The sequence below is a fragment of the Schistocerca cancellata genome, chromosome 1 (genome assembly GCF_023864275.1).
Source record: "Schistocerca cancellata isolate TAMUIC-IGC-003103 chromosome 1, iqSchCanc2.1, whole genome shotgun sequence".
NCBI classification, from domain to species: Eukaryota; Metazoa; Arthropoda; class Insecta; order Orthoptera; family Acrididae; genus Schistocerca; species Schistocerca cancellata.
The window spans coordinates 642,937,479-642,950,369 of NC_064626.1; the positions used below are offsets into that span (position 1 = coordinate 642,937,479).

The 12,891-nt window shown below is 38.1% G+C and overlaps 2 protein-coding genes across 5 annotated transcripts in view; one reads left to right on the forward strand and one right to left on the reverse strand.

The window, feature by feature from the left end:
* Positions 1-1,571, reverse strand: part of LOC126162037 (uncharacterized) — a 35,314-nt gene extending 33,743 nt beyond the window's left edge. For 2 of the 4 annotated variants that reach the window (XR_007534988.1, XM_049918269.1), the window contains exons 1-2: positions 1,162-1,527; positions 837-958 (exon numbers count right to left, since the gene is read on the reverse strand). Coding sequence is in view for 3 of the 4 variants with exons in the window: in XM_049918269.1 (XP_049774226.1) it covers positions 837-859 (23 nt within the window). In the remaining variant the exon portion in view is untranslated. The other 2 variants (XM_049918287.1, XM_049918278.1) reach the window with 2 other exon arrangements.
* Positions 1,572-1,761: 190 nt separating this feature from the next.
* LOC126183350 (arrestin homolog) overlaps positions 1,762-12,891 on the forward strand; it is a 101,341-nt gene continuing 90,211 nt past the window's right edge. The window contains exon 1 of the mRNA XM_049925243.1: positions 1,762-1,919. Coding sequence (XP_049781200.1) covers positions 1,811-1,919 — 109 coding nt within the window. The 5' untranslated portion in view covers positions 1,762-1,810. The remainder of the gene's footprint in view (positions 1,920-12,891) is intronic.

Here is a 12,891-nt window from a genome sequence, read left to right on the forward strand (position 1 = left end):
AAAGAATTAAGCACATTTTCACTGTAAGTGAAGATAGCCTTCTCAATATCAGAACCTTTTAGAAATCCAAACTGTGACTTTGACAGTATGTTATTTGAGATAAGATGGTTATAAAGACGACTGTACATTACTTTTTCGAAAATTTTTGAGAATGCTGGTAACAGTGAAATTGGACGGAAATTTGATGCTATTTCTTTATCTCCCTTCTTAAACAGTGGCTTAACTTCAGCATATTTCAGCCATTCAGGAAATATTCCACTGATAAACGACTGGTTACACAGATAGCTTAATATGTTACTTAGCTCAGAATCACATTCTTTAATTAACTTTGTTGATATTTCATCATACCCACTAGCAATATATGCAAACATTGTTGTTGATTACAGGCACAATGTTGGACAATGTCTGCACCTCATTATAGATTTTTACAGTATATGGTCCCTGCCGTACTGATCTTATCTATCATGAGAACTTTTACGATATTTAGGAGGATTTTCAGATGATCTGGTCTTGCTATAGTGATTGGCAAGTCTCTAGACACAAACAAATTTCAAATATTGCACTTCACATATATGATATAGCAAATATCATAATGTGTTTCATTGAGAAGCCTCGCATAACCCTTCAATAACTGGTCGCCGCAGGCTATTCTCCCTTCCCAAGTACGTACTGTGCAGAGATCAGAGGAATAAAATTAGAGATTGTAGAGTAAAAAATAGCATAACACATGTGAATGGAATGGTAAAACAGGGAGGGGGACAGCAAGTGTAAGGCACTCTGTGCCACATAACATATAGTGAAATGCAGGGTATGTGTATAGATGAAGATATGCTTACCTGTAGATTTTTCTGCTCAGCATAAGATATGAGGACCCTAGGAGAAGACTTTTGGTAAAAGCTTCATGTAAAAGATGACTCACATATTATCATCCAGCATGAGGTCAAGGCTTGTTCATGAGCTATGGAAAAAAACTATTATCAGTTGAAAGCGGCTTCGCTATTGAAAATTGTATGCACGTATTGAACTGAAATAAACTTGATTGTAAATGTTAAAGGAAGACATAACTGCCGGGAAGCTGCCATATGCCTTCACTTTATTCAGTAAATAGATTTTTTAGCATTTTCATCATCTGAAGTTGCATTATCATCATTAAAATCATACCGACTAACAATGATGATCCTTTGTCACCATGTGCCACGATTCATTGAACATTATTTTACTTATTATAACTGATGTACTCCACCAGTTACACTGAAAACATGAAATAACAAGTGTGTATTGTTTGTGTTCTGTCAAGGTCATTCTGAGATGACTGACTTACATAAAAGAAAGAAATCAAAGAAGAAATTCTAAATAAATAAGAAGCACTACATATTAGCTTTTAATCAATTATGGGTGTCTTTCAATAGTGACTGTTTAGCAGGAAATAAGTCATTCGGGGTCAATGCACAATATAATCATCATAAGAAATAGAGTAGCTCTACTATATGGTGATCATATATTATTTGCAACAGTTGACACATTTTCAGAAAGAAATACCCTCAGTAACACTGCCTGCATTTCGATGGGACTGATTCACTCTACATGTCTTCCATTGAGTCCCTTCATGCCCTTGGAGCTTATTAGATTACTTGAAGACCTATAAATGCACACAGCAACTACCCCAAGTTCCTGCAGTTTATGTGCTTAGTAACAGGCTTAGGAAGCCGTACATGAGGTGAACGTCACATTCATGTGGGCATATATAAGCCAGATTTTAAGTGTCTTGTGCAGATTCCTTAAGAAGGCGTGAGTGAGCCATTTAGCAACAATGGTTGTAAATTTCAAAGTTTTTAAGAAATGCTCTCCAAATGGAAAACTTACATTATATTTGGGGAAAAGGGACTTTGTAGACCATATTACTGGCACTGAACCAATAGGTAAGCTCATACTATCTGTTAATGTTTATTATTTATTGTTTAACTGTTTTAGTCTTGCTAGGTGAAACAAACTGCTTTCTTCTCATGTCTGTGAATCAGTTACTCCTGATGGAATACATCTGTAGTAAAATTTTATAATATTTCTCAAACTACTAATTCTCTTTAGTAATATTACATTAACAAAAAGATACAAATTATGCAAGCAATATGAGTGTTTATGAACTTCAAAGTGAGCATTTGTCTAATGATGTTGCATAGTGACAACCAAACCATATGTGATACAGATACAGTTTTTTGAAGTGCTTAGGGATGTTTATTCAGGCTGGGCCCAGTCATGTTAATAAAAACAAATCTCCTGTATTTTTGCCGTATTTTGCCCACCTCTGCAAACTACAAGTTTCCTTTTTTTATTATTACTCATATTATTAAACATCTATGCTCACAAAATGAATGAATAAATTTTCATCATATTTTTACAGAATTATTGTGTAAGTGCAACATGACTATACCTGGCTGCTTAATAGGGACATATTTACTCTCTAAGCCAACTGTTTGTGATGCTGCATGCCCAATTGCAAGGAAATGAAAAAGGTAGTTAAATAAGCTATCCCAATTTATGTTTTCTCTACAACTTTTACTTACAAACATTGAAGGTAATAAGATGCAGCTGTGGTACAAACTACATGTTTGAAATCACTCTTACTTAAAAATTTTATTTGTGAAAAAAGATGAGAGAAAAATCTTGTATTTCCAAGACACAAGATTCTTAGTAAAATAGAAAATGAAGACAGGCACAGGCTGCTGGGTAGAAAGGCGTAATGGCTTCAATTAATTCTCATAAACAGTGCTAGGACCTACTACATACTCATTGGATGGAATTTGAGGGGGGGGGGGGCAGAGGCAATAATTTCAAAGTTTTGAGAATTGAGATTGAAGTCTACTGATCTTTAATCTGGTAAGAAAGTATAAGGTATTATTCATATGTGAAGTTTTAGTCTTCAGCAGACTATACATTCTGGTTTAGATTTTCCTAAATCGCTTCAGGCAGTGCTGGAATGGTTCCTTCAAGAAGGTAACAGCTAAACACTAGTCCTGTCCCTCCTCATTAAACCATTGTATATCAAACTGGCAGATCCTATAGCATTGTAAAGTGATCCTTCAATCACTTACTCATTAATAGTCATGACAGCATAAAAGTATGTGGTGACAAGAAAACAGATATCTGGCTTTGAACAACTAGCATTTTCCATACTTTCCATGTATTCTTAACTGAAGTACAGGACTTAGCTGTGCCACCTGTGATTTGGGCCTTCTGGGGAAAGATCTCAGTAAGCACAATACTATAGTGCCTATCGAGGGTGCTAGGAACAGTTTTGATAGTAACAGCAACCATGTGTTTAAAGATGACAAAAAGCGTGACTCTTGGAACACCCTTCACAGAAATGTGAATACTGCACACTCTTTGAGTGATACAACATTCTGAGGATAAAGCATTCTATCAAATGTGTAAATGCAGAGCTACAGAAGTCATTCAACAGCAAATATTTTAAACTTTGTTTGATACCCTCATGTGATGGTACTTTTGAAATAAACGGTGACATAGTACAAAGTCAGTTGCACATATAACTGATGCATTCCACATCCATGAAAGTTCTCCTTCATAAGAGGACAGAATGTGTGAATGAACAAAGAATTCTTATTCACCTTGAATTTTAGACTCATAGCTAAGAGAAATGAGCTGAAGCTATTAAACAATGGGAATGTAAGCAAACAATTTGTTATAATTTCCGAAATTAAAAAAAGTTCAGATATTTCGCTGATTAAGTTGCAAACTTTTGGCAGAAAAAAAGAGAGTGGGTTCTGAATTTGTTGTATTTGTAAGAATATAAACGTGGAATGAGATTGTGTTCCACATGCAACCCACAGAAAACTTTTTGGCACCTGTGACTGAAGTACCAATGTAAGTATCTGAGAGTAAAGCAGTCTTTATCACTGTCTCTGTTGATAAGTCAGCAGTTCCCCTGTTGATAAGTCAACAGTTCCTCTATGTGGTGAGCAGCAATCTACCCTTTGTAGATTGTTGTTATTCCATCCCGCACTTTCCATTGTTGGAGACTACAGTCTTTGATCCTTCTGGATTGGCCTAATTTAGATACAGAAATGTTACGAGCACTGTGTATCTTATTCTACCTTATCAGCTCAACAGTGTTGTGAGAACACAGTGTTTTGTTGTCCCTATGTAATTTAAGTAAGTGCCAATGGACTTAAAGAAGGAACTAACAAGAAATGCTGTTGTAAACAAAAGATAGGCAATGACAGAAATTTTTCAGTAGTGATTGTTGCTATGCTGTTCAATTACTAATGTTTCATGTCTTGTAGAGCAATAATTATCTTTTAGTTCTTTACCAATTTTTACTCCAAGCAACAAATAAATCATTTTTGTCCAGATATAACAAATAATTCATGTTTGTTCAGAAGTTCATGCTAACCCACCTTTCCTTGTCTCTCATACTTGTGCTAAGGGCTCGTTTCCTCCTGCTGGTGATAGTCTTAATATACATCAACTGTATCAGCTACCAAATTTTTCATAAACTGACTCTTTTTCAAGACTGAAGCACCAGCTCCAAAAGTTGTATAATCTGTCCCCTCCATCATGCCTAAACCAACTGATTAACACATCCATTTGCTAATACTAAAGGGTTGCATGATGATTCACCATGAAACTAATACAAAATAGAATTGACTGATTGTAGAGGAGAGAGGGAGAAGGTGGAGTGGCACAATGCAGTGATCATCCGATATTTGAAGAAAATGCACCAGAGTGTGATTTGGTCAGATCTCATACTTACACATGAAAAGCTGGAGATCTGCCTGAAAATCCCAGTCTGGTATAAATTTTCATGTGTATTCCATTGCACATTCAGCATCTGCAAATGGATTTCAATGATGTCATACACCATGTGATCAAAAGTAGCCGGACACCTGGCTGAAAATACAAGTTTGTGATGCCCTTTATTGGTAATGCTGGAATTCAATAAGGTGTTGGCCCACCCTTAGCTTCCACTCTCACAGGCATACGTTCATTCAGGTGCTGGAAGGTTTCTTGAGGAATGGCAGCCCATTCTTCATGGAGTGCTGCACTGAGGAGAGGTATCAATGTCGGTCGGTGAGGCCTGGCATGAAGTTGCCATTCCAAAGGTGTTCTATAGGATTCAGGTCAGGACTTTGTGCAGGCCAGTCCATTACAGGGATTTTATTGTCATGCAGCCACTCCACTGCAGGCCATGCAATATGATCATGTTGAAAGATGCAATTGCCATTCCTGAATTGCTCTTCAACAGTGGGAAACAAGAATGTGCTTAAAACATCAATGTAGGCCTGTGCTGTGATAGTGCCACACAAAACAACAAGGTGCAAGCCACCCATGAAAAATACGACCGCATCGTAACACCACTGCCTCCAAATTTTACTGTTGGCACAACACATGCTGGCAGACGATGTTCACAGGGCATTCGCCACACCCACACCCTGCCATCAGATCGCCACATTGTGTACCATGATTTGTCACTCCACACAATGTTTTTCCACTGTTCAATCATCCAATGTTTATGCTCCTTACACAAAGCGAGGTGTTATTTGGCATTTACCGGCATGATGTGTGGCTTATGAACAGCCACTCGACCATGAAATCCGAGTTTTCTCACCTCCTGCCTAACTTCCACAGTACTTGCAGTCGATCCTGTTGCAGTTTGGAATTCCTTTGTGATGGTCTGGGTAGATGTCTGCCTATTACACATTATGACCCTCTTCAACTGTCAGCGGTCTCTGTCAGTCAAAAGCAAGGTTGGCCTGTATGCTTTTGTGCTGTATGTGTCCCTTCATGTTTCCACTTCACTATCACATCAGAAACAGTGGACCTAGGGATGTTTACGAGTGTGGAAATCTCACGTACAGACGTATGGCACAAGTGACACCCAATCACCTGACCATGTTCGAAGTCTATGAGTTCTGTGGTGCACCCCATTCTGCTCTCTTATGATTTCTAATGACTACTGAGGTTGTTGATATGGAGTGCCTGGTGGTAGGTGGCAGCACAATGCTCCTAACATGAAAACCGTATGTTTTTAGGGGTGTCCGGATACTTTTGATCACATAGTGTATACCGGGTGAGTCACCTAACATTTCCACTGGAAACACCTCCCAAACCACAACAAACACTGAATAACCAATTCCACAGACCGAAAGTGAGGAGAGGGGCTGGGGGTGGTGGTTAGTGTTTAACGTCCCGTCGACAACGAGGTCATTAGAGACGGAGCGCAAACTCGGGTTAGGGAAGGATTGGGAAGGAAATCGGCCGTGCCCTTTCAAAGGAACCATCCCGGCATTTGCCTGAAACGATTTAGGGAAATCACGGAAAACCTAAATCAGGATGGCCGGAGACAGGATTGAACCGTCGTCCTCCCGAATGCGAGTCCAGTGTGCTAACCACTGCGCCACCTCGCTCGGTAGGAGGAGAGGGGCTGGTGGAACTGGTTAATATAAACAATTGAGAAATACACAGAAGTATGATTTTCAAGACATACTTTTTTTAATGGAAACCTGTTATTATTTTTAGAACATCTGAATATAGAAATGAATACTTAATTAATGCCATTTGTTACACAGTAAAATGGTAAGTTCATCCTGAGTAATTTGTAACATAAAGCTGGCACTTGAAACCTCAGACGTTCAGTTGCATGTTGTAACAAACAAGATCTGTAGGGATATGTTTATGAAGACTATGATGTTTACAAGTTCGTCTGTCTTAGTGTCTCCATGTAGCACTTTCTGAATTAGTCCTTGTACTCAGAATAACTGTAGTATGCTGTGTTACCAGATGTCTGTGATAGTGTACTGTACACAAGTAAGAACACAAGTACACATAGTAGGAGCGAGAGAAGGTCACAAGTACAACAGTGTGTACAGTGTTGTAAGAACTGTGAAAATGCTTTTTTCTAACTCTGAAAAGGCAGAGATGATACTCATCTATGGTGAGTGTACACAAAATGCAGCTGTAGCCTGCATGTTGCATGTAGAAAGGTACCCAGACAGAGACCATCCAATGCACCGCACATTTGAAAACATCTACAAACAATTGTATGCAACAGGTGTGGTCGTAACACACAAACGGTTCCATAACAAACCCATCACTGGAGAAGCAGGTGCAGTTGGTGTGTTAGCTGCTGTTGCCGTGAACCCACACATGAGTTCACATGACATCGCTAGAGGCAGTACAATGAGTCAAAGTAGTGTAATGCGCTTACTTCATCGTAACAAATTTCACCCGTATCATGTGTCGCTGCATCAGCAATTACATGGAGATGACTTTAATAATTAAGTGAATGTCTGTCAATGGGTATTAACAGGGAAAGTGTTGCAGTTCTACCTATTTACCGATGAAGCAGTGAATTTACAAAACATGCGTTACCAGTCCATGGAAAATCCTCACCGACTGCGACCGTGGAATGTAAATGTATGGTGCGGAGTAATTGGCAACCATCTCATTGGACCTCAGCACAGTGAAGGCACCCAAGCAGCTGCAAAATACAAAATGATCTGCCAACATTGCTAGAAAATGTCCTGCTGGAAACACCTAGACATATGTGGTATCAACACGATGGTGCTCCTGCACATTCTGCAATGAACACTAGTTGACCCTTGACAGAATGTTCGACAGGCATTTCATAGGACATGGCAGATGCATAAATTGGGCGGCCCATTCTCCCGATCTTACACCTTTAGACTTCTTTCTGTGGGGTATGTTAAAGGAGAATGTGTATCATGATGTGCCTACAACTCCAGAGAATATGAAACATCATATTAAGGCAGCCTGTGGCAACGTTACACCAGGTGTACTACATTGTGTAAGACATTCATTGCAAAAGTAGATTGCAAATGTGTGCAGAAAATGTTGGGCACCACTTTGAACATTTATTGGCCTGAAATGTCAAGACACACACTTTTACATTCTGTAATTGAAAACAAAAACCAAATTTGTAAGTTTAACTACATTCTTATGTTAATGTACATTTTCTTTTAACAAATCAGTGCCATACAGTATTCTTCAGAGAAAAAGACAAATAAAAATGTTAGCATGTGGATGTAACATGCTGTTCATTCCTCTTCTGTACCTATGTTACATCACTGTTCTTTTTGTATCCCTAATTAATTCGGTTCTCTCCTATACACATGATTGAACTGCTGAGGAGTTACTCAAGTGTCAACTTTACGTCACAAATTACTGTGCATGTAATTAACATTTTACAATGTAACAAATGGCATTGATTAAGTAAATAATAACAGGTTTACATTTTTAAAAAACATAAGTATGTGTTGAAAATCATACTTCCGTGCATTTTTCAATGGTTTTGTATTAACTAATTACACCAGCCTCTCCCCACACTTTCTGTCTGCAGAACTCATTATTCAGTGTTTGTTGTGGTTTGGGAGGTGTTTCCCTTGGTAATGGTAGGTGACTCACCCTGTTTATCATTGTACTGAGTATTTTGTAATGAATGTTGAGGTTGTAAGGCTTTGTAGCATTCATTACACTCAATGTACGATTATAAATGATACATTTAATGAAAGAGCAGCTCAAACAGTTTTCGTACAAGTGTTCAGCATGAGCACTATTTGTCATATGGCACAGATTGAGTCAAGAGGTGAGGTCTTTCCAAACCTTGATCATTGTGTCTGGAGTAATTGCTACAACAAATGCTTCAATAAGCAGACCTTGTGAATGGTGACTACCCAAAATCCCAAAAACTTTTTCACAGTTATGCATGGCTTCAAAGGTTGCACTTTGTCAGTGTAAAGAATTTTAGAATACATTGGTTTCAAAGACAGTATGTTAAGAAGAGAGGTTTTAGTTGAAAGAAGGGACATAGGTGCAGCACGAACCACATCTCTTATAAAGATGCATGATACCAGAGAAGGAGGTAGTTCAACACTGTACCATCTTCATGAAACAAAGGTGAGTCAGAGTCATCCCAGGGAAACTCGCTGGAATGTGAGTGATGTACTGGCAGTTTTAAAATTCACATAGGAATAGGTTCTTGGATAATTATTGTACACACTGGTGCTTCTTCTACTTACGTTCCTGACAGTAAACTTGTATTTAGCTGTAAAGAAAACAGCAGTGACTGCCACATGGAAATGAATGCTGTTAGTTTTGTGAAATGGTTCACTGAACGATTCTTGCCATACCTTGCTTCGAAATTTGTCTTTGTAATTACAATATCAGTTATCATTCAGTTGTTGCAGAGAAAACACCAATCACAAACACTAGGAAAGTGGATATTTTGCCCTGGCTTAAAAATAAAAATATATCACACAATATAAATCAGACTCATGCCGAACTCCTGCAGCTCATTAATTTATACGTACAGACTTGACTTCCTGGCATATGATGGTGGTCACACATTTTTGCATGTACCAACTTATTACTGTCAGTATAATCCCATGGAATTAATTTAGGAAAAGGTTAAAGGCTATGTGTGGGGAAGGAAAAAAAATCATTCAGGTTAAAGGAAACTGAATTGAAAAGCAACAGAAAACATCCCCATTTCAACATGGGCACAGTCTGTGCGGCATGCTGAAAAGCTTCAGGAAGAAGACTTTGATAGGGAGGTGAAGATGGATATAGGCCTTGAACTTATTATCATAAATTTACAAGCAGATGGTTCAGACACAGACTCAGATAGCAATGACGATGGTATTATGATGTAGGCTTTGGAACAAAGTAAAGTAATAATATTTCTTAGTTTCAAAGACTCATGGTTTAAGAAATGTGTTTGTCAACATTTCAATTGCATACATAGTATATGAGAACTTCCTAGACTTTATTGATTAGGAATTTGTATCCTAAGAAGAATGAAGACTATAATATTCAACATACAGTGGTCAGCCAAAACATTATGACCACTACCCCATGCAATGTTGGATGCCACCTGGTGACGGTGTGGGCACATAACATGGTAACAGAAGGACATAAGTGGAGCAGACATGGACAGGGGTTACCCTAGTGAAGATATGGGCTGCAAATGAGGCAATCCATTGAGATAAACGACTTTGACAAAGAGGAGATTATTATTACACAGAATCTGTGAATTAGTATATCAAAAATGAGGACAGTGAAACTACCACTAGGCACCAAATGATTGAATGCCCATGACTCTTCATAGAATATGGGTTCTGAGGCTTGTCTGCTCTATAAAGTAGGATAGATGGTGATCTGTGGCATCTCTGCTGAAAGGGTGAAAATGCTGTGTCATGCACAAGTGTTTCAGAGCACACCATTCATCAGATGTTGTTGAATGTGTTAACCCAATGACATAATTGCAGTGGGCACAAGACCATCAGGATTCAACTGTTGATCACTGGAAACGTGTTGGCTCTTCGGGTGAATCACATTTTTGCTACACTAGGTTGATGGTTGTTTCCACAAAAGCCATCAGAGGTGAATGGCAGCTCAAAATGTTCAGCATGCCATGGATGCAGGCTGGTGGTATCAGTATTATGATATGGGAGACATTCTCCTGCACTTGCAAGGGATCTATTTTAGCAATCATAGACACGCTGAGAGCTGCGAACCATCTGCATCTCTTCATGCTTGATGTCTTCCTTGACGATGATGTCATCTGTCAGCAGAATAATTGTCTGGCTCTCAGAGCCAGAACTGTACCAGAGTGGTTTGAGGAGCATTGTAGTGAACTCACTTTGATGTCTTGCTGATCAAATTTGCCTGACGTAAATCCTATGGAACCCATCTGGGTAGCTATTGGGTGCCATCTCCACATACGCAAATCAGTGGCCCGTTATTTACATGAATTACTTGACCTGGTGCTTAGACATCTAATGCCACATACCTCCACAAACCTTCCAACAGACTGTCAGATCCCTGATACACATAATCAGTTATTTGTTTCATTCCAGAGACAGACAAACAAGCTATTTATCAGATGGTCATAATGTTTCGGCTCAGTGTATTGCCCAAGAAGAACTTAAGCTTTTCCCAGTGTGTCATATGCTCTAATAACTTGCAAGAATGCAGCCAGATAAATTCATTAAAAACTGTGATATTTCCACAGCTAAACTCCTGTTATTTTCAAGGTGCAAATTGAAAAATACCTTAAAATGACAGGGACGATTACGTGTCATGATATAGGTGGTTTTTGATGTTATTATAAATGCAGTCTCTCACTATAATGTCGATCAAGTTTGTTTATACTCAGAATATCCATTGACAGTGAAAAATATGAAACATACTGACCATTTTTATAATAGTCTTTTACATTAGTCTTTTCTACCAGTAATCCTTTTTTATGCAGGCTAATTACACTTAACTACAGTCAAAGACACCCACATACATGCATTATACACATTTGTAAAAATTCTATGGAGTAGAAGCAGTTGTCAAGCAAATATAATGATCCTGGTTGGTATTTCAAGATAATTTTGCTGTGTCATACATTTTTACTTAAAATACAGTCCAAATTGCAATAACTCACAATTATAACAAGCAGTTTCAATGACCTTGTCATTAGACTGTTGTCATTTTGAGAAAAATTGTACTAGATGTCTTCAGAAAGCTGTGTGAGTTGTTCTCGCCTTCTAACATCATGCAAACTAAAGCTGTGGAGCAGAGGACGCAACGTTGTCAAGATGTGAAGTAAGATTTCTCTCATGACGACTGATTGAAACCAATTTTAAAATTTATTATTCCCCTGATAGATGTGAATGTATAATACAATGATGTACTGTAGGCATAGGTACCTGGCTGTTGTCTGCAATAACACAGTTCAGCAACATGGACTTTGTTTGCCCGCTCTCTACTGTCATGCATGCACAGATCTGATTCCCTTCAAGATCCCCTGCCACTCAGCCTCTATGCACAGAAGCACCATCCAACGTCAAGCAAGCTTTATAATGGAAAGCTCAGGAAACAGTGCATGCATACAGTGATACGAACAAAACTATCTGAGTTTCTCTTTCATTTGATGTATTATTTATAATTGTAAGTTGAATACAAAAAATGCTACAAAGCCTAAAACTGCTGATGGTCATTTTGAGACACCTGGTATTTCAAAACTATTTCATCCCCATTGACTTCATTTTACTGAATTTGGTTTTATTATGTAGTGTATTATTAGTAGAAAACGGATTTGGAAAAGACCAGGAAAATATTATTTAAATGAGTAAATGACTTTTTTCACGTTATTCTGGAATAATCAAACATTCACCATAGCTAATGAAGAAAAGGTTGAACATTTTGTTATGAATACATAGATATAAAAGTTAATTTTTTTGTGTTCCTTTTTGAAATAATTTCCTCGTTAAACTTCTACAATGCTGTGGTGACAACCTGGTGTTTCCCTCCATTATTACTGGTGTCCTTACAGGTCATCACAATCATCCAAAATTGTTAAGGTGGATGGTGGCAGACTGATAAATAAATATTCAAACAACTATTTTATAACTGCCCAAAATTTATTTGAACACACAACCTTTATGTAATACGTTCACAATGTTACCCATACTTGGTGGGCATACACATGCATCTTGTCTCCTTGAGATCCCAACACAGACAGACAGACAGCTACTAATTAATTAGTGCACACTGGATTGCTCATAAATATTTATCTCTGGCCTTGCCATCTTTCATTGCTGTCACAGATCGCATCCCTGTCTAGCAGTCAAGAGCATCTCTTTCAATTGACTTAAAAATTATCATCACAACTGATGTGAATATTTATTCAAGCATAAATGGTTTATTACCAAAAAACCACCAGTGTGCAAATAAAAACTATTCTAATTTCTTTGTTTCCAACATAATTTTACTATCCATCAGAAAAATGGCAACACACTTGTGAGATACTATGCTTCCCTATTTCCAGACTCTTTCCAGTACCTGTGTCGTGTACCATTGTTCCGA